Source organism: Chiloscyllium punctatum, chromosome 29, assembly GCF_047496795.1.
Source record: "Chiloscyllium punctatum isolate Juve2018m chromosome 29, sChiPun1.3, whole genome shotgun sequence".
Classification (NCBI taxonomy): Eukaryota; Metazoa; Chordata; class Chondrichthyes; order Orectolobiformes; family Hemiscylliidae; genus Chiloscyllium; species Chiloscyllium punctatum.
Window position 1 is genome coordinate 63,766,669 of NC_092767.1, and position 24,829 is coordinate 63,791,497.

The 24,829-nt window shown below is 40.7% G+C and overlaps 2 protein-coding genes across 13 annotated transcripts in view; one reads left to right on the top strand and one right to left on the bottom strand.

The window, feature by feature from the left end:
• LOC140454477 (ryanodine receptor 1-like) overlaps positions 1 to 24,829 on the bottom strand; it is a 400,334-nt gene that overhangs the window by 192,157 nt on the left and 183,348 nt on the right. For all 12 annotated transcript variants that reach the window (XM_072549257.1, XM_072549253.1, XM_072549254.1 and 9 more), the window contains 2 exons: positions 21,108 to 21,222; positions 17,468 to 17,600 (listed from right to left, as the gene is read on the bottom strand). In XM_072549257.1, coding sequence (XP_072405358.1) covers positions 17,468 to 17,600; positions 21,108 to 21,222 — 248 coding nt within the window. The remainder of the gene's footprint in view (positions 1 to 17,467; positions 17,601 to 21,107; positions 21,223 to 24,829) is intronic.
• On the top strand, positions 1,786 to 14,095 carry LOC140454479 (myb/SANT-like DNA-binding domain-containing protein 1). The gene is made up of 3 exons (XM_072549258.1): positions 1,786 to 2,272; positions 7,847 to 8,125; positions 13,157 to 14,095. Exons 1-3 carry the CDS (start codon positions 2,019 to 2,021, stop codon positions 13,413 to 13,415), a joined length of 792 nt encoding a protein of 263 aa, XP_072405359.1. The 5' UTR covers positions 1,786 to 2,018; the 3' UTR covers positions 13,416 to 14,095.

Consider the following 24,829-nt stretch of genomic DNA (forward strand, 5'->3'; position numbering starts at 1 on the left):
CCCCAGTCCAACACCGGCATCTCCAAATCATCACCCACTTAAGAGGGAAATGAGCAGGAATTTTTTCTTTCAAGGGTCATGAGTCTGTAGAAGTTTCTTTCTCAGAACAGCGAAGGCCAGGTCACTGACATTTATTTTAAGGCAGAAGTTGATAGATTTTTAACTGCAGGGAGTCAAGTGGTAACAGGGGTGCAGAGTCAAAAAGTGTGGAATAATGAAGAACTTATGCTCGAAATATTGAGTCTCCTGCTCCTCGGATGCTGCCTGACCGGCTGTGCTTTTCCAGCATCATACTTTTTGACTTTGATCTCCAGCATCTGTAGTGCTGACTTTCTCCGGGTAATGCTCACTTGATGGGAAAGGGGAGCCTAGGCTACAATTAGATCAGTTATGAATGGTGGAGCAGACTCAAGGAGCTGAATGGCCTCCACCTACTTTTAACTTTTAGGTTTGTACGTTCAATCTTTAAATAACTGCATAATTGTTAATCTATCATTTGTAATAAATGCTGCAACATTATTTATTACTGAAATTATTTCTTATTATATTGGCAGCCTAGTTGTAAATTCATTAACATCTGCTTGATTCAGCAATGTGAAACCATCTGCATCTTATGCTTTGTTTTTAATAATGCAAGACCAATTATTGCAGAAAGCTTGCAGTTACAGCAAAAAATTTTAAAGCCGTAGTAGTGCTGAAATCAGTAGCTTATTAGTGATCTGCAGCTAAAGTGAGTGAGTTATAAAGTATCACTCTTCCAGCCAAAAGAGAAATCTGAATACACACTTTCAGCTCTCAATTAGAACAATTTTAAGAGTACTGAAAGCATGAACAGGGGAAGTAACCTCTCAAGGCTTTTTCAGTTTATAAAGTACCTACAAGATTCAATGGACTCTGAGTACTCTTTACATTAGCTTAACAATGCAATGGAGTTATTCTCCATGCAGTGTCAAGCTCAAGTTCAATAAGATGCCCCCCTCGAGGTGATCTTACTCTCACAAGATTTCTTCCAAAGTACTTGGATTAGAAGCAAGCTTCTGAGTCACATCAATGCTCATTGCACGATTGTAAAGCAAAGTTTTCTTTCCAACAATTTATAAGTGCAAACGTTAACTGCACATTTTAGCTGCCAGAAGAGAATAGCAGTTGCTTTTAGGCACTATATACTGAGGACTTTAATTCTTTTGCTGCATTTCATGACTTTGCTAAGCCACATTTGTGTCACGGACTATTAGAATAAAGGATCTTTTGCAGAATTTTTTGTCAGGAAATCCCATTTGTCAGAGGCACCCAAAAGTAACAGGCTTAGTCATATTCAAGATCAAAAATGAATAAATTGTACTGCAGTTATGTCAGATACATGGTGCATGGAGGAACCATATGTTGTAAAATTCAACCAACATTTCAAATACGGAAGTACATGAGAATAGCATTTTGTGAAGCTAAATTACAGTGTTTTCTGTTGACAATGACTGAAAGGGAGGACAATGCAGCTAGTCACATAGAATAAATCTATTTCAGGCTTTCAGTTCTTAATCACATTAATTAACACTTCCGACAGATGGTTAATTCAGAGGTTTCAACTGAGAGCTTTTAGAATTAAAGAGCAACCCTCAATACATAGAGAGAGCCAATTAAAAGCTTTTAGGCAAACTAGCATCATCAGCTAGACCATTACTGATACAATGTTACCTTGGCAACAGCCACTTTACTGCAAGAGCTAACAGGCACCAGCTCAAAAAGCTTTAAGTATTTAAATACAGTACAGAATGCCAAAATCCTGCATCCTTGACAGACGGTAGTATTCTAGAAGCTTTCATTCAAACGCTTTCACTTGAAAGAACTTGTGTTAGTCATCCATCACCAACCCTTTTATCTAAAACCTTTTGAATGTTTTCTAAAAAGGTTTTAGAAAAGCTTGCCAGAATCTAAAAGGTTTTCAATTAGTCATCAGTCATGAGCTCTCAGAGATAAGATGTTTAAACCTTCCTCTCACGATATGTTGATGTATTTCCAAAATGGCAGCTTGTAACAGTGGCAGCAGCAATTCAGCTGCTCAGATTGAGAAACCAAAGAGATCAAGTAACTGGACCGAGGTTGAAACAAGTGCTCTGATACGTATATGGAATGAATATTTATCAGACCTCCGAACAGCCAAGAGAAATGCAAAAGTGTATGAAAAAATAGCTGAAGAATTTTTTGAAGCTACTGGGATAAGTCGTGATAAGGACCAAATCAGAACCAAAGTTACTAATTTGACCTTTCAATACAGGTAAGCATTACATATGCATTGTAAAATATGATTAAACCTCAACTTCTTTATCTGAAGTTCATATTTTTTTTATTTATGTTGTAAGTTCATTAATGCTATAAATAATCAATCTCTCCGCAAAATAACGAGAGCTCCTTTTATGTTAAAGCATCTCCAAAACTTTGCAACATAATGCAAGAGTTGAGAAGACATTCAGCCACAGACTGTGGCTTAAATCAAGGATCCATAATGCAGATTTAAATATACAGACTATAAACACATGTTTTAGTCAAATGCATCTTCAGTACTCACTGGATTCAAAGGTTCTTTATGTTCCCTAACTTGATTTGTCAAATTTTTAACCGGTAATCTATTGAATCAAGCAGCTCATTGATTGACTACCAAATGGAAATATTGTGTTTCTTAAGCTTTGATACTATCTGACCGTCCCGTCAGAAATTTCACTCCACAGTGAGGGAAGTACTGCTGGAGGTAAGCAGGTGTAAGGATCTGTACATCCAGACAACACACCAGCACCAGCCCACCCTAAGTCATTTCCCTCAGAGACCAATTGCAAGCTGAAGGACTACCCGAGTGCCAATTACGAATACATCAACGGCCCATTCAGTTGTCAGAGAACAATTATCACCCTGTACGACTCTTGCAGAGTTGGCAGTAGGCCAGTGGCCTTGAGGTAGCTGCCCAAATGGATTGGGAACAACATTAATGGGTTCTCTTCACCCATCTGATCCTCCAGGATGGTTACCCAGCAGCGGCAGTCATGTTTTTGATTGAAAAGTTTTAAAAGTTGCTGCTGGTGCCTAATGATGGAAGCAACTTCTCTGGCTCAAAAACGGCAGACTGCTGCTCCTTCAGAACTGGAGGTGCTCCAGCTTTGAAAGACAGCCCAATGGCCTTGAATTGGATGTCAAGAGCAGTCAATGGGCAATTCAGGGAATATCAATCTTTTCTGACTGTTTCAATATAAGTGTGGGAACAGAAACAAACAAAATCTTATCCCCTACGTTTAGTGACCTATCTATTGAGGTAAGGAGGCAAGAAGAAAACAACACAAATTACTTCACTGCAATTTGCTATTAAATTAAGCTCCTTAGGCTTGGTCTGTGTATCCTGGAATTATCTGCCAACAAGAATGGTGGAAAGCGAAGCTATCAATTAACTCAAAGAAAACCAATGGGCACTTGAACAAAACAAACTGCAGGTGTAGGGGGCTAGAGTGGTGCAACGGAACTGATTAGATTGCTTTACCTAGAGCAATCATTAACTCAATGGATCCTTCGGTGCCATAACAATTCTGACAAAATACAGAATGTTGATATTGTAAAATAAGCATTTCACATCAATCAAATGCCAAACAGTGGAGGGTGGCAAACAAACGTTCCCTCTGTCACTGTGCGCACCTCTGAGGTAGTGCGCAGAAGCCTCTTATAGAAGCTATGCACTAGCACACCGATGTGCCTCTACCCATCTGATTATATGGCACCCTGCCTTCTAACCCATTCCGATGGTTAAGAAGGCATTCAATTCTAGTGTTGGAGCTAGTTTCACATCAGGATGGTGTCTGACTCGGAGGGGATCTTGGAGGTAGTTATGTTCGCATGAGCCTGCTACCTTTATTTTCTAGGTATTACAGTTTGTGAAATTGAAAACTTGTGGTGATTTGGCAAGTTGATCCTCTACAATGTGTGCCAACAGTGGAGGATGAGTGTTGAAACTGGGATGCCGATCAAGCAGTTACTTCATCCTGGACAATGCTCAGCTTTTGAAATATTGTTGAAACTGCACTCACACAGACATGTGGACAGAATTTCATCACACCCCTGACAAATACATTACTTAGAGGTCATACAAGCTTGTTAATTACAGTATTTAAGCTAGAACTAAGCATTTGAAGAAAATACTCATCTGTGGAATTGGCCAGGCAAATGGGATTGCAATAAGTCAGCTCTGATACACAGCTTGCACTGTTGTGTAGAATGGACTAAAGTGGCCTCCTTTTGTGTTAATAGTTTAATCATTCTGTAACATCCCAAGGCCAGAGTGAGCCTCTAATTCTCAGAGGGTTAATTTTCATTAGAGTTCCCTATACACCAGTTAAAAAGGCTTTAATGACCATTATTTGAATTATTTATACAATGAAGATAGAGGTGCATACCTCTTCCATACGCGTCTGATTTAAAAACAGCCTTTTTAGCTATAGTCTTAATATAGTAATTTCATGTACTTTGGAGGATTATATGACATCTCCTTTTGTTCTTTTACTAGGTAAGGATAGCAAATAGCAATCCACAAATTTCAAAATGTCTTTGCATTTAACCTTTACTGTTCAATGGTACTCTAAATTTTCTGTAGTAGTGTAATGCAAAGCGCATGATATGCTTGTTTTTATTATTTATTTGAGTTTGAATATTTGAATTTTAAACTGGTGACATATCAGGTTTTGTGTGTCTCTGTCTCAAGGGGTTTATTTATTAATTTGTAAGTATTTCTGTAGTTAGTTTTTTTTCCAAACACTTTGAAACGGATTAGTTTTCAAGAACTAATGGGTTTTTGTTTACATTGGGAAAATTTGAGGGGATAGAGTACACATTGTAGTACATCAGGTTTTCTGATGGAGGCTTCTGGACTTTTTTTTGAAGTTCGGGGGAAACAGAGAGAAACCTTTCAGTTTTAGTTTCGGGTTGGGGCATCTCCACAGTGTTCTTTGCTGAAGATGGATGTGTAAAGCAGTTCTTCACAAGAAATGATGATGACAGTGTAGATATACATTATGCAGAGTAAGGAGTGTAGTAATAGTTTCAGATCATAAGTGTAAGGATAAACCCCAAAGAGGTTATTTGAAGTGGACAAAGTATAAACTAAAATGAAGAACCTAAAAGATTCTCCTGACTGGGAGAATTAAATTAAGCACACAGAGGCATAAAATAAGGAGATTCTCTCTGGTGACAGTACTGGAGAATGATTATTTTGAAATTATATTTTGAATTCTGTAAAATTTATATTCTAAACATATCAATAGTTTGGTTCATTTGTTTTCTTCTTTGTTTGTTTGTATAATTATTTTATTTATAAAACACATCTACAATATTGCACACTCATGTTTCAGTGAAAGATCACCTCATTAAACCTAAATAAAAACAAAATATGATCTATCAAGTCAAATTTCAGTGCAAGATCTGACTTGTCCAATAATAACTCCATCTGGGAACGTAACAGTAGGAAAACAATTAAGAAAGTCAGTACCTTCTGAGTAACTGGATCTTGGCAAATGCTAACAACTGTTATGAATGGTAGGCTTCAGAAAATGGTTATGATTTAAAATGTCCTCTTTAACTTAAGGGGAAAACAAAGTTCAAGAAAGGAGGATGGTGAGAGTATACCGATAAGCCTCTGCCCAGAGATGTACTCGTGATCTGGTTGCCATGGGAAAGAAACAAACAGAAACCTATTAAAATCAAGTGACAATTCTCACATGTAGGGTAGTTTTTTAAAAATATCGTAAAAAGACAAAATACATACTACTGTGGGAAATGCAACGCTGATACTGTTTGAAAAGCAGAGGACTGTTTTGTGTTGCAAACCAAACAGAATAATTGTGCAGACATGTTTTCTGATCCAAAGGGGACAGAATCAACATGTTTGGAGATTTAAGAAAAAGGACACACAGAGGTGAGCTTTGCTGCTTAAAGTCAGATCTGAGGTATGCAGGCTGAGTGCCAAGACTTTCAAAGGGCACTGGAAGCTTTGACCAAGTGTGGCAGAGTGAAGATAGCCTAGTGAGAGCTAGGAGTAATTTTGGACTTGCTCTTGAAATAGTACAAACCTGTCAGAGGTGCAGTGTACAAGGCAGGAAATTATAAGACAAAAGGGCTGCACGGTGGCTCAGTGGTTAGCACTGCTGCCTCACAGCACCAGGGACCCGGCTTCGATTTCAATCTTGGGCGACTGTCTGTGTGGAGTTTACACATTCTCCCTGTGTTGGCGTGGGTTTCCTCCGGGTGCTCCAGTTTCCTCCCACAGTCCAGAGATGTGCAGGCCAGATGAATTAGCCATGCTAAATTGCCCATAGTGTTCAGTGATGTGTAGGCAAAGTGCATTAGTCAGGGTAAATGTAGTGTAATAGGGTAGGAGAAAGGGTTTGGGTGGGTTACTCTTCGGAAGGTCGATGTTGACTTGTTAAGTCTAGTGGCCTGTTTCCACACTCTAGGGATTCTATGTCTCAATTGAATTAGTTTGTTCATATTAAAAAACCTTTTTCTTTAGTTTGGTGAATTAATTGCCTAACAAGTAATATACAATGAATGCTGATTTTGATTTCAAAAACACAAGTTGCTGGAAAAGCTCTAAGTCTGGCAGCATCTGTGAAGAGAAATTAGAGTTAACGTTGCGGGTCTGGTGATCCTTCCCCAGAACTGATTTCAGTTTGTTAGTTGAATTAAAAAGCCTAAAATAGGAAATCTTTATCATTTAGCTATTTTCATTGGTTGCTGGGTAATTAATTTCTTTTTAAATGCCCATAGGGATCGCAACATAGATCATAAATTAATTGTACATTTTGCAATGACTGACTTAAGGAGGATTTTCAGATGTCAATACAGGAGAGTGGGTAGTTAATTTCATGGGGCCAGTTGAATGCCACAATCCCATCTGAAGTTATTTTTGGGAAGGTCGGGCTGATCATGGAATAGATAGCTATCCATAAGAACTTAGATCAATTCAGGCCATTTTACAGAGGTCACCTGGAATTTTCCATTTGGCCTTCAGGTTTTCTGCTGTGTCAGAAGGACATTAATTGATTGGAGGCAGCCCATCCTGCAGCAGACCTATTTAGGAAAGGGTGAGGGCAGCTCTCCAAGGTGTCATTTGGCACCGTTCTGCTTGCTTATCCACAAGTCAACCTATAGAGATGAAATCACCTCTAACTCTGTTTCTTGTAACTGCAGGTGATGACTTCTTCAGTTTTCATGCTCTCCAAGAGTTTGCCCACTGTCCTTAATTGGACGGTGAGAGTACCCTCTGACCAGTATGCAGCCAATCAGCCAGAATTAACATCCAGCTTATGTTCCTAACACGATGTAGGTTTGGGACTCCTGACTCAGTGTACTCTAACTTTGAGAAATCAAATATATCCAAGCGACTCTATAATATAAGCAAAGATACTTATTTTATGACAGGTCAAAATTATTCTGACCAGGTACTTATTGCAGGATATGTTCTTTACCTCTACATATCATGCAAAAATGTCATGGATAACATTTATTGGAGATTTCAAGACATGTCAAATATATATCTTGAATCAGAAATGGCAATTTTTTTTCTACAGCTATAAAATGATAAAATTCTACTTCAAATTCATTAACATTTACAACTAGTTTCCATTGTGCAATTCCTTCTGAAATCTTCTTTCTCAGGTAGAGATTGGTTTTACTTTCTCTCAACCTTTAAATCAATTACGTTTTCACCTTCCAATCGTGATGTATTAATCGATTATAATATAATGCAAGTATGGTTCTAAACTTGTTCGCCTCCTCAGAGTTATAGCGGTTTCAAATTAACATCTCATCTTTCAATTAGAAAACTCAAAGCTACATGTGGAAATGTTGCCTCATCTTCATACTGGCCATATTATGAAGCTATCCACAGGATGCTTACTCAGTTCCCAGGACAGGATGAAATCAATATATCTGACAGTGTACTACAGATTCCTTCAGTTTCCAAATCAGAAGCTCCTTCATCCCCACAAAAACCAGCTTCACTTCCAAACATATCTGATGACGTCTTGATATCAGAGGGAAGTTCTTGTGAGTCCGACCTCGTGGACAATTCATCCAGTTTTCATTCTTCGCAACTCAGGTGAGACAAATATAGTGTATTACCGGCTAAATCCAAAGTAAGGTAACTTGGGTCTCCTGGGCTTTACTCTCAACTATTATCTGTGGACCCTGAATGATAACTGATCACTTGCAAATTCAATTGTTGCGAAAGAACTCTGCTTGGCAAACATTATTTCATTGAATCATAGAATCCCTATAGTGTGGAAACAGGCCATTAGGCCCAGTAGGTCCACACCAACCTTTGAAGAATAACCCATGCGGTCCCATTCCCCTACATTCACCCCTGTCTAATGCACCTAACCTACACATCCTTGAACATTATGGGCAATGTAGCATGGCCAAATCACCTAACCTACACATCTTTGGATTGTGGGAGGAAACCAGAGCACCTAGAGGAAACCCACGCAGACTTGGGGAGCATGTGCAAACTCTACAGACAGTGTGGAGTTTGCACATCAAATAAAACCCGGGTCCCTGGCACTGTGAGGCAGCAGCGCTAACCACTGAGTCAACATGCCGTCCATTATTTGCATTTGATTAAACTAGTAATAAAATTTGATTGTGTTCAGCAGAATAAATAGCAATCTTAAAATTTACTAATATACTTCTGATTGTTAATTTCTCCTAACACACTCTTCATCCATGTTTCTCGCTTCCTCTGGAGAATTTTGCAAAGCAAGCTGACAAGTGATTTGTGAATGGAAACCAATCCAACTGTCAAAATTGGGGGACTAAACTTAATTCCTAAATGGAAATTCTCTGAATCAATGTTGTTTAATGCCAGTATTCCTAAATTCCCAACTCCTAATAGCCAGCTGACAAAATTCTCTCAAATAACGTGCACACTTTTATGATTCATCTCCATGTATTCATAATAAGCCTCATGCAATTAGCAAAAATTTACAAAGTCAAAAATCACACAACACCAGGTTATAGTCCAACAGGTTTATTTGGAAGCACTAGCTTTTGGAGAGCTGCTCCTTCATCAAGTAGTTAGTGGAGCAGGCCCCGAACTAGCTACCTGACAAAGGAGCAGCACTATGAAAGTTTGTACCTCCAAATACACCTGTTGGACTATAACCTGGCGTTGTGATTTTTAACTCCGTCCACCCCAGCCCAACACTGGCACCTTCCTATCATGAATAAAATTTACACTTATGCCTGTTTTAACAGTCCTCTTGAAGCTCTCATATCATTAATATTGTTCATGAAATGAAAATGCATTGCAAATTTGATCAATAATTTAAGGAGTGTTTTATTGAATGTGTGAAGTTACCAAATTTAGCAATACTATTTACTCCACTCAAGAGAAGTAAAATTAAACTGAATCTGGTAAGTGAATTAATATTAGAGTGAAAAAATGTTTAAACCTGGTACATAAAAACAGGAATATGGGAGGCCATTTTTCTCCATTCTATCAGACATTCACAATTATGGTCTGGACTCTGTATAGACCAGTTTGTGTCTCTCTCTTACTCCAGGTCAAACCCAATTTCTCTAAATCCTTCATGAATATTTAATCAAGTCTGTGTTCATTTAACTCTTCCCTATGAGTTCATGATTTCTAACAGGAAACTAGTAATTCTTCAAACTGTCTTCCATAACCTTTTTGTTTAATTATTTTGCTTTGCCTGGTTTTACAAAATGGATAATTCCCTTCCGCCTTCAGTCTTGTCATCTTCAATCTATTTATAATTTTATTCTGATACAAGGATTTAATGAAAAATATTTAAAATTTACAATTCAGATATGGCATTTAAACCTTAGATGAGGGGGATAGAGAAATACGTGTACTGGCTGTTCTTTGAAGTGATCTAAAATTGGATCTCAGCCATTTTTCACTTACATCAGTGAAACAGCAGCCTCACAGAGCTTGAGGCACTTTTCCAATTTTTCATGGTATGATATTTTTATACTACTAATTTGTAGTGTTAAAGAAGAAATTGTAAAGCTAAATTTCTCCCTTTGTTGTCGACAACCATCATCCGGTGAAACCATACCTCTCCTTTATTTCTTCTAACACTGTAGCCTAACATGGGAAGGTGAGATGGTTTGTCTCACATGCATTCAGATTTCTAGGACTGTGTTGAATGATTAATCAAATGCCTTTGATGTAGCAGGATTGCTGCTGAGTAGCATAAGAGGGTTATACTACTCAGCAAAATCATAAGTCATTGGAACAGAATTTGACCCACCAATCATGGCTGATGTTTCTCAACTCCATTTTCCAGTCCTCTTTGATTCCCTTACCAAGGAAGAACCTATCTCTGCCTTAAATTCACTCAATGACTTAGCCTCCATAGCCTGCTGCAGCAATGAGTTCTACAGATTTACCACCTTCTAATTGAGGAAATTCCTCCTTATCTCAATTCTAATGGGTCAACCCTTCACTCTGAGGCTGTGCCCTCGGGTACTAGTCTCTCCTAGTAGTGGAAACATCTTCTCCCTTTCCACTCTATCAAGGCCCCTCAGTATTTCAATGAGATCGCTCCTTATCCTCTGAACTCCATCAAGCATAGACCCAGAGTCCTCGACCGCTGCTCATATGACAAGCCCTTCATCACCAAGATCATTCTTGTCAACATCGTCTGGATCTCCTCCAAAGTCAACACATCCTTCCTCAAGAGACAGGGCCCAAGTTGCTCACAATATTCCAAAGGTGGTCTGACCAAACCCTTATACAGCCTCAGCAGTATGTCTCTGCTCTGGAGGACTATTGTAACCCTTTTGAAATGAATGCTAACATTGCATTTGAATTCCTAACTGCCAAATGACAGCTAGAGATCTCCTGACTGGCCTACAGGAGGGCTCAGCAGGGATCAAAGCCCATTCAAGAAGATAAAAGAGGACAAGGCTGAAGACAGCAGAGTCTATTACAAGGTCGTCTTCCTCCACAGAACTGACCTCAACAATAATTGCGACTGCCTTTTTTTGGGGGGTTTGGAACCATCGTGGTCCCTAAAAAAACGCAACAGTAAATACGTTGAGCAGACTGTTGGATATCTGATAACTATCCATTTATATGGGAATGATAGGAAATGAAAGGCCAGCAGCAATTACAGTGGTGACAAGAGGAATATTAGAAGTGTTCAAATTATCTTTGAGGTAGCTCAGAGCGGATTATGGTGTACAGAGTTAAATTAAATTCTGTTTGCACTTCCTGTAATACCCAGTTTGAAATATTTTGCCCTTGGGTTGGATGCCTGATATGGAGTGTATAATGTAAATACCATCAGAACCACAATTATATTGAGGCACTGTAGAGTGGAACAAGCTCTATGGAGTAAATTTTATTCAATTTATTTTTACTCTGCTTGCTGGAGAAAGTGAGTTTTGCAGCTGAACTCAAGCTTTTGGTATTTATTTTTTCTCTAATACTGATCTTCAAAAATATTTGAACATAGCGTTTTTTTTGGCAGAGAAAGAAAAATGGCAACAAGAAGAGGTATATCCTGACAAGATCATCAATAGAATTAGTAGTCTCAGATTATTTGGTCTCTCCACCTTGCTTCAGCATTAAATAAGATCATGCCTTTTCCTGGCCACAACTATCATTCCTGCTGGGAACCTTTACCCCCAAAATAACCTTCAACTCCCTGACTGGTCAGTCTGTATGATGACAATAAGCCTCACTATGCACATCTTTCATTGTCTATGCTGTGATGTGATGGTGTGGGAGATTCCTGGCAGTTCTCACATTATTAGGGAAAAACTAAATACTGAGAATTTGAATTCAGCTGCAAAACTCACTTTCTCCGGCCAGCGAAGATGTTTATTCCAAGGTGGGTTGGATTTGAATCTAGGTCCCTGAAATGAATTACCAGTTACCCAGCTCAGAGTCAACCATTTCATCCTGTAAATCACAAGTAATTTTTAAATGATGCCCACCTAAGTAATAGAGGACCAGGAATTCAAAATTGGTTGAGGTATTTTTATTGAAGTTCTCTTCCATTGCTATGATTTCATAATGCATCTCACCCAGACCCAACCCCATACCTTATCCCAGTTACTCTGCACCTCCCACAGTCAATCCATCAAGTGTGCACATCTTCGGACTGTGGGAGGAAACCAGAACACCCAGAGAAAACCCATGCAGATACAGGGAGAATGTGCAAACTCCACACTGACAGTCGCCTGAGGGTGGAATTGAAACCGAGTCCCTGACACTGAAGCAACAGTGCTAACCACTGAGCCACCATGCCGCCTTTGAGATTCTCAGTCATAAGAATTAAATGCACATGCCTCAGAGCCTACTGGAAGTTATCTCCATGCATCTGTGTTGTCAGAAACCAAGCTATAATCCAATATGCCAGTGATGTTACAGATTGTGGAGTCTGTTTCAGTGAGGTGGTTACTTACACCACATTTATTATCCCTTAACTGCATTGTTTGTCTTTGTGAGAGAGTGGGTTTAGAATTACAGAGGATGGGATTTAAATTTTAGGTATTATAATTAATTACAGTAGTTTAACTGCTCTGCTAAAACTTCTATATTTTTGAATTGTTAAATTCTTGTTTATGCTATAAACCTGTTATCTACTAGTGATTATTCACTAGTCTGGTTAGGAATGATTGGGGTCAATTTTTAAGAGTTATTGAAGGTTTTAATTTCTCGATTGCGAATACAAATTTAAAAAAACCTTGGAATTTAAAGACAGATTAATTGTGAACATGTAAACACTGGCTATTGTTGTAAAGATTGATCTGATTCACTAATGTCCTTTTAGGAAAGGAAATCCGCTGTCCTTGCCCAGTCTCACATACTTGTCACTCCAGACCCATGGCAATGTTGTTGCTCTCAACTGCCTCTGAAACAGTCTAACAAGCCATTCATTTCAAGGGCAATTAGGAATGGACAACAAATATTAGCACAGTCAGTGATGTCCACACCCCCGAAGAAGTTTTTTAAAAAAAGGTATCTGCCAAGATGATTAGTTTGATGGCATCAGCTTGGAATACATGAGCAAACAGTTATTAATTACATAATGAACCTTTAATTCAATATATAATTTACAGATAAGTACTTTGCATCTCTGTTTTATCATTGCAGATATGAATCACAACCAACTAAAAAAAGGAAAACATCAAACGCTGACTTGCACAAGAAGCGTATAAGACTAATGGAATCAATGCTGGTAGAGCAAAAGAAAATCAGTGCAGCCGTGGAAGAAACAAATCGAGAGGTGCAGAGGATCCTTGATCAACAAACTCTCTTACTAAATCAAAGCTTACAGCTGCAGAAGCATATGTTACATTTGTTAGAAAAAGTAGTTTGCCAGCATGGTGCAAGAAAAACAAGTGTTTTTTAATAGTCTGCCACTATTTAGATACCTCATTTATAAATTAAGGGAAGTTAAAATGAGTATGTATATGGTCAATTACATATATTATGTCCAAAGTTTTATTTGTAGTATGCTTCCACTCAACACAGGTGCTTCATGAAAATAATTTTAACTCAGTCAAAACAGGCCCTGCTAGCAATTCTGCCTACTCCCCCACACCCACAAGATCTGTTTGATCGTCAGTCTATTTGTTCACTTACAGGAAACAACAGTGATGTTACACTTCCCATGCTGTAAGCCACATTGCTGTTTCTAGCTTTGAATTTTTGCAAGGGATCTGAACTAAAACTTTCATATCCAGCAACAGCATGCTTTAAATCAACAAACTACAACTTTTTCAAGAATTTCCATTGCTTACAAGACTTTAAAAGCATTCTCAAGCAGACATATTATCTCTTTGTAAACTGATAATACAATTAGTGTTTTACAATGGCATATTCTTAGGGCACAGTGTTGGTGTCTCCACCTCTGCGCCATGAGGCCTGGGCTCAAGTCTGACCTGCTCTGGAGGTGTGAAAAACATCTCTGAACAGAATGATTAGGAAAACACCAATGGTGTGCTGTTTTGGTATCTTGCTACGTCTAACTGGTTCTACTTACTATATAGCCTGTAAATAAATCTGACCAAGTCATTTTAACTATTTCAATTGTGTGGTTTTTTTTTGTCTTTTACAAGGAAGAGGTAAAAGGTAAAGTCATCAGACTATTGGGCAGCTCCCTCAGAAAATAGGGATGACTGATAGTGGTTTAGAGGTTGAGAAGGAGAGTATTTCACGATAACCTCAGCTGGCGCAGGAACTGAACCTACACTGTTGGCATCACTCTGCATTGCAAACCTGCCAACCAACCAACTGACCTAAGAAGATGTGGTGATGGTATCTATTAAACAAGTATTAAAAACCATTGGAAAGAGCCTGAACTATAACAAGTAAATAATTATTACTCCAAATTAGGGTTAATAGGCTTGTGGGCAACATATCAATATAATTTGTGAATTGTGGATAGGTTAACAGGCAGATGGCAAGAAAGTAGAGAAATAAATCATATTTGAATCAGCATATTGCAATAAGTGGAGTGCTGCAAAGATAAGTGCAGTGGGCGGCACGGTGGCACAGTGGTTAGCACTGCTGCCTCACAGCGCCAGAGACCCGGGTTCAATTCCCGCCTCAGGCAACTGTCTGTGTGGAGTTTGCACGTTCTCCCAGTGTCTGCGTGGGTTTCCTCCGGGTGCTCCGGTTTCCTCCCACAGTCCAAAGATGTGCAGGTCAGGTGAATTGGCCATGTTAAATTGCCCGTAGTGTTAGGTAAGGGGTAGATGTAGGGGTATGGGTGGGTTGCGCTTCGGCGGGTCGGTGTGGACTTGTTGGGCCGAAGGGCCTGTTTCCACACTGTAAGTAATCTAATCTAATCTAATCTAATCTAAAATTCGTAAGTTAGGGGCCAGATATTCATTAAGAGCATGAGTATTATGAGTTGAATACTTTCCTGAGTCTACACTCCCATCTCAGTCATCAAAGAGCTTGCTCACCTTGTTTTCATACTGGGGCAGACATGGATTGGAATTGAGCCTGTTGCCTAAGGAAGAGGGTATGGATGGAGGGTTGAGAGCTGAACAGAAGTGAATAGAACTAGGCTGCAACAGAGGTAGGCAGCAGGTTAGGTTAGAAGGTTAGAAGTCCCAACTCCGTTTACTGGAACATCAACCTAGTTCTATTCAGCATTCAACTCTCCATCTATACCCTTTTCCATGCCCTCTGAAGGCTTCCTTCTAAGCTTCATGACCCCTTGCTGCCTTGAAAGTGCTTTCTGAAATGGTGAGGTGATTTCCACATGTTGCCACCTCCCTGGGTTGAGAAATATGGTAGGCGAGCACTTTTAGGATTGAGGTGAGATGGCAGAATTGGGAGAATTCCCAAACCCTCACCTCACCCCGAATCCCACCGACAAGATGAAAATCTGGCCTTACAAGTTCATCTGCTGAGGAGTTAGGGTGACAGTGAGAAATGGTAATCAGTTGTCTCCCAGAGGACTTAATTAAGGGCAATTTCCGAATTCCAGCTGAATAGGCATACCCGGTACATCAGGAGGCATCTTAGCAACAAGGAGGGGTAAAAGTATGCCTAGTACAAAGTTTACTTGATAACCAATGTAAAGCCCAATGTAATTACCCCAATTCTTTTCTATAATGCTAAATATAGTTCAGTGAGATGGTCTTGCTGAAGAAATCATGTGATACAAAATAAATCAGATGAAGACACCTGACTGTAGAATACCCTACAAACTTGACTGGTTACAAATGGGCCATTTGAGTAAAGGCTGGAAAAGCTATTACATTGCTAGAAAACAACACTGGCTATTAGGGAAGCATCCGTGTTTGAAAGAGTTTGAAAAAGAAATTCAATCAGAATGCTAATATGGTGCAAAAATACAAGATCCACCCAAATTCTGGGTCTTGACCGGTGGCATAGTAAGCAGTGAAGAATGTTTTCTAAAATTACAAAGGGATCTTGATCAAATAGGTAATGGGCTGAAAAAATGGTGGATGGAGTTCAATCCCGATAAATGAGAGGTATTGCATTTTGTTACGACAAACAAGGTTAGGGCTCCTACAATTAATGATAGGGCCTTGGGTAATGTTGTAGAACAGGGACCTAGGGGTTCAGGTGCATAATTCTTTGAACTTTGTGTCATATATGGACAAGGTGGCTAAAAAAGGTGTTTGGCACACTTACCTTCATTGCTCAGTCCTTTGAGTACAAGAATTAGGAAATCATGTTGAGGTTGTACAGGGTGAGGCCTTTTTGGAATACTGTGTCCAGTTCTGGTCGCCCAGTTATAGGAAGGCTACTAGTATGCTGGATAGGGTTCAGAAGAGACTTGCCAGGATTTTTCTGGGTATGGAAGGTTTGAGTTATAAAGAAAGGCTGGATAGACTGGGACTTTTTTCACTGGAACACAGGAGGTTGAAATCAAGGGTTTCAGCTCCACTTTCTTGGCATCTCCCTATATTCTTCAAGCTCCTGAGAGATATCCCAGTGTTAGACATGGACAATAGTAGAGTATCTTCTTTGAGAAGCCCAAAGATTCACAACATCTCAGTCCTAAACAACTGGCCCCTTGTCTTAAAACTATGTCCTCATCATTTACCAGTGCTATTCTACTTCCTAATATATTGTAGAAGCTCTTACTGCCTCTGTTTATGTTTTTTGCACTCATTCTAATTTCTCCATTCTTCTAATCCCACGCCGATTTCTAAACTTTCCCCAGCTCCGGTCTAACAACCTTACAGGAGTTTATAAAATAATGAGGGGTATAAATAGAGTCAGTGATAATTGTCTTTTCCCTCGGATGGGGGATTTTAATACTAAGGGGCATATTTTTAAGGGGAGAGCTTTTTGGAGGGATATAGGCCAGGTGCTGACAGGTGGGACTAGATTGGGTTGGGATATCTGGTTGGCATGGGTGAGTTGGACCAAAGGGTCAGTTTCTGAGCTGTACATCTCTATGACTTTACGGTTCTATGACATGGGGGGCAAATCGTTTACACAGAGGATGGTTCACATGTGGAATGAACTTCCTGAGGAAGTGGTGAATGTTGGTAATATTACAATGTTTAAAAGACATTTGGTTAAGTACAAGAATAGGAAAGGTTTGATGGGATATGGGTCAGGAGCAGGCATGTGGGGCCTACTTAGTTTGAAATTATGCTCGGCATGGACTGGTTCGACCAAAGGGTCTGTTTTGGTGCTGTATGACTATGACCAAATGATATCAAAAGTAGCTTGAACAAAATTAGTTTCACGGATTTGTAGTTCAAAATGTTCCCAAAGGATGAAACAGAGCTATATGAAAAAACTAAATTTTCTGTAAAAGAAAATCACAAATGTAGTATCTAATATTTGAATTTGCCAGTTCAATAAAATTTGAACGTTTTCTGACATGAGATATGCCTGTGTACAAGACATTTTTCTATATGCAACAGCAGCAGTCACTATTATCTTTCAGTACCAATTACTTACCAAGTCCAATGCCACTATTATCTAGTAGGTAGCTTAAATGATCAAACATAGCTCTCTGATTCTGGCGACTGATGCGACAGAAATAGCACAGGAATCGGCAGCAGTTTGTAACCATCCTGGGAAACCGTATCTCCTACAAAAAACAGGGTATACGTATTTCAGTGAAAGTTTAATGAGCAAATTTTATATTGATAGAAGTCACTTACATGCACATGCTGCTATCTTAATAAATATCCACTAAAAGTGAGGGACAATTGATTTTAACAATCATAGCTTTGGAGTAACAATAATGCCACTGATGCCCCTTTAAGTATAAATACAGAAGATTACATGGAACGATTCAAAGAATAGCAGGAAACTTTTAAAGTATTGTGCTGAATGCAATTATGCCTTACCCGAAAACAACCAAAATATAGATAATTAGGTTATTAGACTTATTTGCTATTTGTGGAACTATAATGTGTTTGAGTCATAACCAGTGGCCTGCATGTAGAATAATTTGTGATATGGATGATCAGCATAATTATTTTTCTCTTTTTTCAACAAATAAGACCATAAGACATAGGAGCGGAAGTAAGGCCATTCAATGCTATTCATCCAGTTTGTAAGGAGCAGCTATAGAAAATAAGGAACACTTTTTCACAATTTGGCGCTTACATAAAAAGTGATACATGCAGGAAGCACACATTGGGAAACACCCAGCACAAATACCTGATTTGAAGAATTATCAGTTGCCAGTTGGAAATGTCAAATGTCGCATGTCATACAATATTATTTGTCAGGCCTCTGAACTTTCATATTTTATTAATACATTGTTTAAAAGTGGTGACTTCAATTATGGCAATTCTTTTTTGAAGAGTTCTATCAGCAGTTGTAAATAAGCTTCCTGTTCTCTCATTTTAAAACTTACTGTAGTTACAGAATCACAAAACCATTATCCAGTTGGGCAACAGTGATTTACTGATTAATACTCTAAAAATTGGGTTAACCATTAAACAGCGCTGAAAAATGTGTTGCTGGAAAAGCGCAGCAGGTCAGGCAGCATCCAAGGAACAGGAGACTTATGCCCGAAATGTCGATTCTCTTGTTCCTTGGATGCTGCCTGATCTGCTGCGCTTTTCCAGCAATACATTTTTCAGCTCAGATCTCCAGCATCTGCAGTCCTCACTTTCTCCTCCTTAATCATTAAACAGGACAGGAACTAAAATAAAACCAAGAGAATTCAAAAGTGAGCAGGAAAATTAAAAAAGGGACTATAGAGATTAGAATATGCAATAAAATTAGACAATGAAATAAAAAGAATAAAAGCGATGTCTAATTGATTTTCAAATGTTTGCACTGCATTCTCATGAATGTTTCATATTGCTTGCATTTTGCACAATTTTATAACATCTCCAAATCTGCTGACAGAATTAAAGGTGCTGGTTTTAGATCACAAAATTATAAAATTATATCTCAGAACTCCAGTGCACTGACACTTTTATGTGTTCATTCAAATTTCCTCCCATTTGTTTTTGTGAGGATCTTGAACTATTTGAAATAAGCTGGTAAATTGTCAATGGCTTAGTTCATGGCCTGTTGGCAGTAATGTTATTGCAGGGTAAGAATACTATGATGCGAGAGGAAGGAGAAGGTTGTACGTGACTATGAAAAAGATTTGAAATCAGTGTTATCAGCAATATTTAAAATGTCAGAAAGTATTTCTAATTTGGATCAATGTGAACTCAGTGCCCTCACAAAGTCATAAACATCTGGTGGCAGACTCTGGTCACATACATTAAACAAACATTAAATATTGCAATCATAAAAGTAAAATAAAGCAGATGCAAATTTGTAATAAAGTGATGGCTATGTAACCAGTAATTGTTGTGAAAAGCCATCCTATTCCCCAGGGAAAAAGTGAGGACTACAGATGCTGGAGATCAGAGCTTAAAAATGTGTTGCTGGAAAAGCGCAGCAGATCAGGCAGCATCAAAGGAACAGGAGAACAGACGTTCCGGGCATAAGCCCTTCTTCAGGAACGAGGAGGGTGTGCCAAGCAGGCTAACATAAAAGGTAAGAGGAGGGACCTGTGGGAGGGGCGCAGCTACACTGGCACCACCCCTCACCTTTATCTCCGCTACATCGATGACTGTATCGGCGCTACCTCGTGCTCCCATGAGGAGGTTGAACAGTTCATCCACTTTACTAACACCTTTCATCCCGACCTCAAATTTACCTGGACCGTCTCAGACTCCTCCCTCCCCTTCCTAGACCTCTCCATTTCTATCTCGGACGACAGACTCAACACGGACGTTTACTATAAACTGACTGACTCCCACAGCTACCTGGATTACACCTCCTCCCACCCTGCCCCCTGTAAAAACGCCATCCCATATTCCCAGTTCCTTTGCCTTCGCCGCATCTGCTCCCAGGAGGACCAATTCCAATACCGAACAACCCAGATGGCCTCCTTCTTCAAAGACCGCAATTTCCCCTCAGACGTGGTTGACGATGCTCTCCACCACATCTCCTCCACTTCCCGCTCCTCCAATCGCCACCAGGACAGAACCCCACTGGTCCTCACCTACCACCCCACCAACCTCCAGATACATTGTATCATCCTTCGTCATTTCCGCCACCTCCAAACAGACCCCACAACCAAGGATATATTTCCCTCCCCACCCCTATCAGCATTCCGGAAAGACTACTCCCTCCGCGACTCCCTCGTCAGATCCAAACCCTCCACCAACCCAACCTCCACTCCCGGCACCTTCCCCTGCAAACGCAAGAAATGCAAAATTTGCGCCCACGCCTCCCCCCTCACTTCCCTCCAAGGCCCCAAGGGATCCTTCCATATCTGTCAGAAATTCACCTGCACCTCCACACACATCAGTTACTGCATCTGCTGCACCCGATGCCTCCTATACATTGGGGAGACAGGCCGCCTACTTGCGGAACCTTTCAGAGAACACCTCTGGGACACCTGCACCAACCAACCCAACCGCCCCGTGGCTGAACACTTTAACTCCCCCTCCCACTCCACCAAGGACATTCAGGTCCTTGGCCTCCTCCATCGCCAGATCATGGCAGCACAACACCTGGAGGAAGAGCACCTCATCTTCCGCCCAGGAACCCTCCAACCACAAGGGATGAATGCAGATTTCTCCAGCTTTCTCATTTCCCCTCCCCCCACCTTTTCTCAATCCCAACCCTAAGACTCAGCACCGCCTTCTTGACCTGCAACTTTCTTCCCGACCTCTCCTCCCCCACCCCCTCTCCGGCCTATCACCCTCACCTTAACCTCCTTCCACCTATCGTATTCCCAACGCACCTCCCCCAAGTCCCTCCTTCCTACCTTTTATCTTAGCCTGCTTGGCACACCCTCCTCATTCCTGAATAAGGGCTTATGCCCGAAACGTCGATTCTCCTGCTCCTTTGATGCTGCGCTTTTCCAGCAACACATCCTATTAATCAGCACTCTTTAGGAAAAGAAATCTGCCATCTTAACCTGGTCTGGTCTACATGTGACTCCAAGCCCATAGCAATATGAATGACTCTAATTGCCTATTAGGCAGTTAAGTACTGGCCTAGTGAGTAACACTCACATCCCTTGAATGAATAATAATGAAGAATTACAGAATTTAATATGTGTGGATACCTTTGAATCACCACCTCCCAACACGTTCACCATTACTTCCATTACAGTTTCATGCATGCCCAAAGCACGCATCAAGTTGGGATGTTGATAGAAGACTTTATTGTTCATAATGTTTCTGCAAAGTCAAAGGTAAAACTTTACTAAACAAATTTCAGTGTTACATGAACAGCATCAGTTCTTACAAAAATAGCTGCAGAAGGTGGGTTGATTTCGGAAATCATAGAACATAGAACAGTACAGCACAGAACAGGCCCTTCAGCCCACGGTGTTGTGCCGACCACTGATCCCCATGTATGCACCCTCAAATTTCTGTGACCATATGCATGTCCAGTAGTCTCTTAAATGTCCCCAATGGCCTTGCTTCCACAACTGCTGCTGGCAACGCATTCCATGCTCTCACAGCTCTCTGTGTAAAGAACCCGTCTCTGACATCCCCTCTCTACTTTCCTCCAACCAGCTTAAAACTATGACCCCTCGTGTTAGTCATTTCTGCCCTGGGAAATAGAGTCAATAGCCAGAGTCTATCTATGCTTCTCGTTATCTTGTATACCTCATGGCAGACAAAGGTTGTAAACGCGTGACTATATTGGTCAGAGTTGCCAGGGGATTTGATGGGAAGAAAAACATGTAAATTTACTTTAAGGAAAAGCTACTGCGCATCTGACATTCATTCAGCCCCAGCTGGAATCCAATTCCAGGCACTACACTTTACATAGGGGAGCATATGGTAGAAATTTGCTGGAATAGATTCCAGGCTTGAGGGAACACTAGAGAAACTCAGTTGTTTTTTCTACAATGGAGAAGGATAGATAAGATTTCATAAAGACCTTTAAATTCATTAAGGGTTTAAATGAAGTAAAATAAAATGAACAATAAACGAAAACTGTGGATGCTGAAAATCGGAAACAAAATCAGAAATTGCTGGAGAAACTCCGCAGGTCTGGTTAACATTTCAGAACAGTTCTGAAGAAAGGTCACTGGATCCAAAACATTGATCTCTGTTTTCTCTCCATAGATGCTGATAGATCTGCTGAGTTTCTCTAGCAATTTCTGTTCTTGTTTAAAATAAGGATAAATTCTTTTCGCTGAGTGAAAATTTGATAACAAATGGCCACAAACCTATGGTGACTGGCAAGAGAACCAGAGGTAACACGAGGTGAAACTTTTCTATTTTTTTTCTTTTTTATATCCAGAAGTGTTTTATTTTTCCAACTCAAAATCATCGTGGTTTCTTTCTTCTATGAATCACCATCCAGTAAAACACCCGCCTTTCCAAATGAATACTTTGCATGCAAAGCCCATTAATAATAATACAAACCATCAAAGGTAAGGGAGGGTTGGGTAGGGAATGGCTAAATTAAAATGGCATTAGAAGGGGAAATAATTCCCCTCCAATGGCTGCCTCTCTCTAAAGGCATCAAGAGTACTGGTAGACAATGTGTGCTTCATCTCCAAGGACACCTGGGTACGAAATTAGCCGCAGAAGAGGGGCACGTATCTGCAGATGTGACCACTTCCACAGCCCTGTTAATAGCCAACTTGGCCAGGCCAAGGAGCAGAACCATAAGGAGGGCCTCTGCTTTGCCCACACCCCTCCACACCAGATTCCCAATGATCAGGAGGTGGGGTTGAAGACCAACCACAAGCACAAGAGAAGATTTTTTAAATAACTAAAAAGGGGCTGCAATCAACAACAACCAGTATATACATAATCCCAAACTCCACAGCTCCACAAAATAAACAAGCGGGCTGGAAATCCATGGACCATGGCAATCTATGGTTATATAGGTCTGCTTTGTAAATCACGCTTTGCCCCATATCCTCAGGAAAGTGGGGGGACTCCTGCAAGGCCAAGCCTCCACTGAGGATCCATGCCAGGCTGTGTTTGGGTGGTGCATGAAGAAATCAAAGTGGATGGTGTGAGGCAGCAATCTGTACAAAACGTTCCTCCGCAACAGTTGGAAGGATACATAGGGCAATCCCATGGGGCGGTTAAGGTTGTTGGGTTGGGCTCCCGAGGGAGGCTCAGGAACTTAGGGCTGATATGAAATACCATCCAAGCAGGAGTACACACAGACAGGATCCCACTGCACAGCTGAGCACCCTCCAACTGGTGCACGTCAGACCCAAGCACCGCTGCTTTCAGGCAACAGATGGCATTGGCTTTAAGCTGGACATTCACTGCTACCATTTGCTAATGCCTGCATCAACATCCAGCCCAGGCCTCTGCCACCTAGCAATTCCGTGACTCTGGTCACTCTCTCAGCCACAGACCATCCTTCCGCCAGCCGCTAGAACCCGTGATAATGCAGGAGTGGATTTGAACAGCTATTCCCGACCCAGTGAGAGTTGACCATGTTCCAGACATCAATCAGGTCCCAGTAAAAAAAAAATGGGCCATATCCAGTGGGAAATCCAAAGACCCTCGCAGTCTATGACCAGAGGCTATGAGCATGTTGTAATTGAGGTCATGCACCTGATGGAAGAAATACATTGTCAACATGCACCACATGGGAGGTGTTTTGTGGAAAATGATCTCTGCAGGGTCCAAAGGCTGGGAAATCATCACCTCGACGCAGAGGTACACCGCCAACTGACTGCCCTTCTTATCAGGGAGACCCTAAATTTTGCAACAACCAAGTGCATCTCCTTGTCCCAGAAGAAGTGAATCAGCTTCTTTTGAAGTTTTGTGACAAAACCAGGAGGGAGTCAAATAGACCACTGATACCATAGCATGGAGGCCATCAGCTAGTTTATGATCAGCAATTAACTCCTGTAAGATAGCACTTGGACCAGTCCTGTCCAGCAGCCAAGGCAAGCTGAGACTGGCCTCCAGACTCTGTCAATTCTCCAGTGAGGATTCCGATAGAGGAGATGGGTAATGTTCCAGTTGAGCCCCCATAATGTCTTTGGTAAGGAATCCACTTGATGTGGACTGACCAGAAGTTTGGATTATTTGGCCCAGATGATCCTGGTGGAAGATCTGTTGGGCTAAAACAGACCCCCACCTGGCCAAGTACCATCCTGGCACTCGTACATCCACCCCAGGTCAGCCATGTCAATGAATGAGGAACACATTGTCAGTATAGGCTGAAAGATCACCATGTGCCCAGACCACACAAAGCTACTCCTGAGAATCTCCTCAGCAAGAGGAACAGAAAAGGTCCATGCACAGGGAATACAGCTGGTTAGACAACTGTACAGCACTCCTCTGCCAAAGTGAAGGGGCACCATCAGGGACCAGTTAACTTTAACAGGCACTCTGCAGCAGTGTACAGATGTTGGATCCAGGTGACAAACTGCATCCTGAACCAGAATGTTTGCAGAGTTCTGACTAGATACTTGTGATCAACCCTGTTGACTGCCTTCTTCTAATCAAGGGACAGGAGAGCACTTGACAGACCCGTCCTCTGGGAGATACAAATCAGGCCCCTGACCCGACATGAGCATGGATCCTTCAGGCTGGGACTGTAGAGGTTGTTTGGGTAGCTCATGTGGTCCACCATGGATCGAGAGGAGATGACAACTTTTCTATGCACTTTCAAAAAGATATTATAATAGTCAAAGAAGAACAAAATGCAGGAATACAGGGAAAAATCAGGATAGAATGGAGAACTAGACAGCTTTATGAAAGAGTCATGCAGACTCAATAGGTCAAATGATCTTCCTCTGAGCAATGTTAGTTTATGATCTAATTTTACTGTTTTTCAATTTTCTACTAC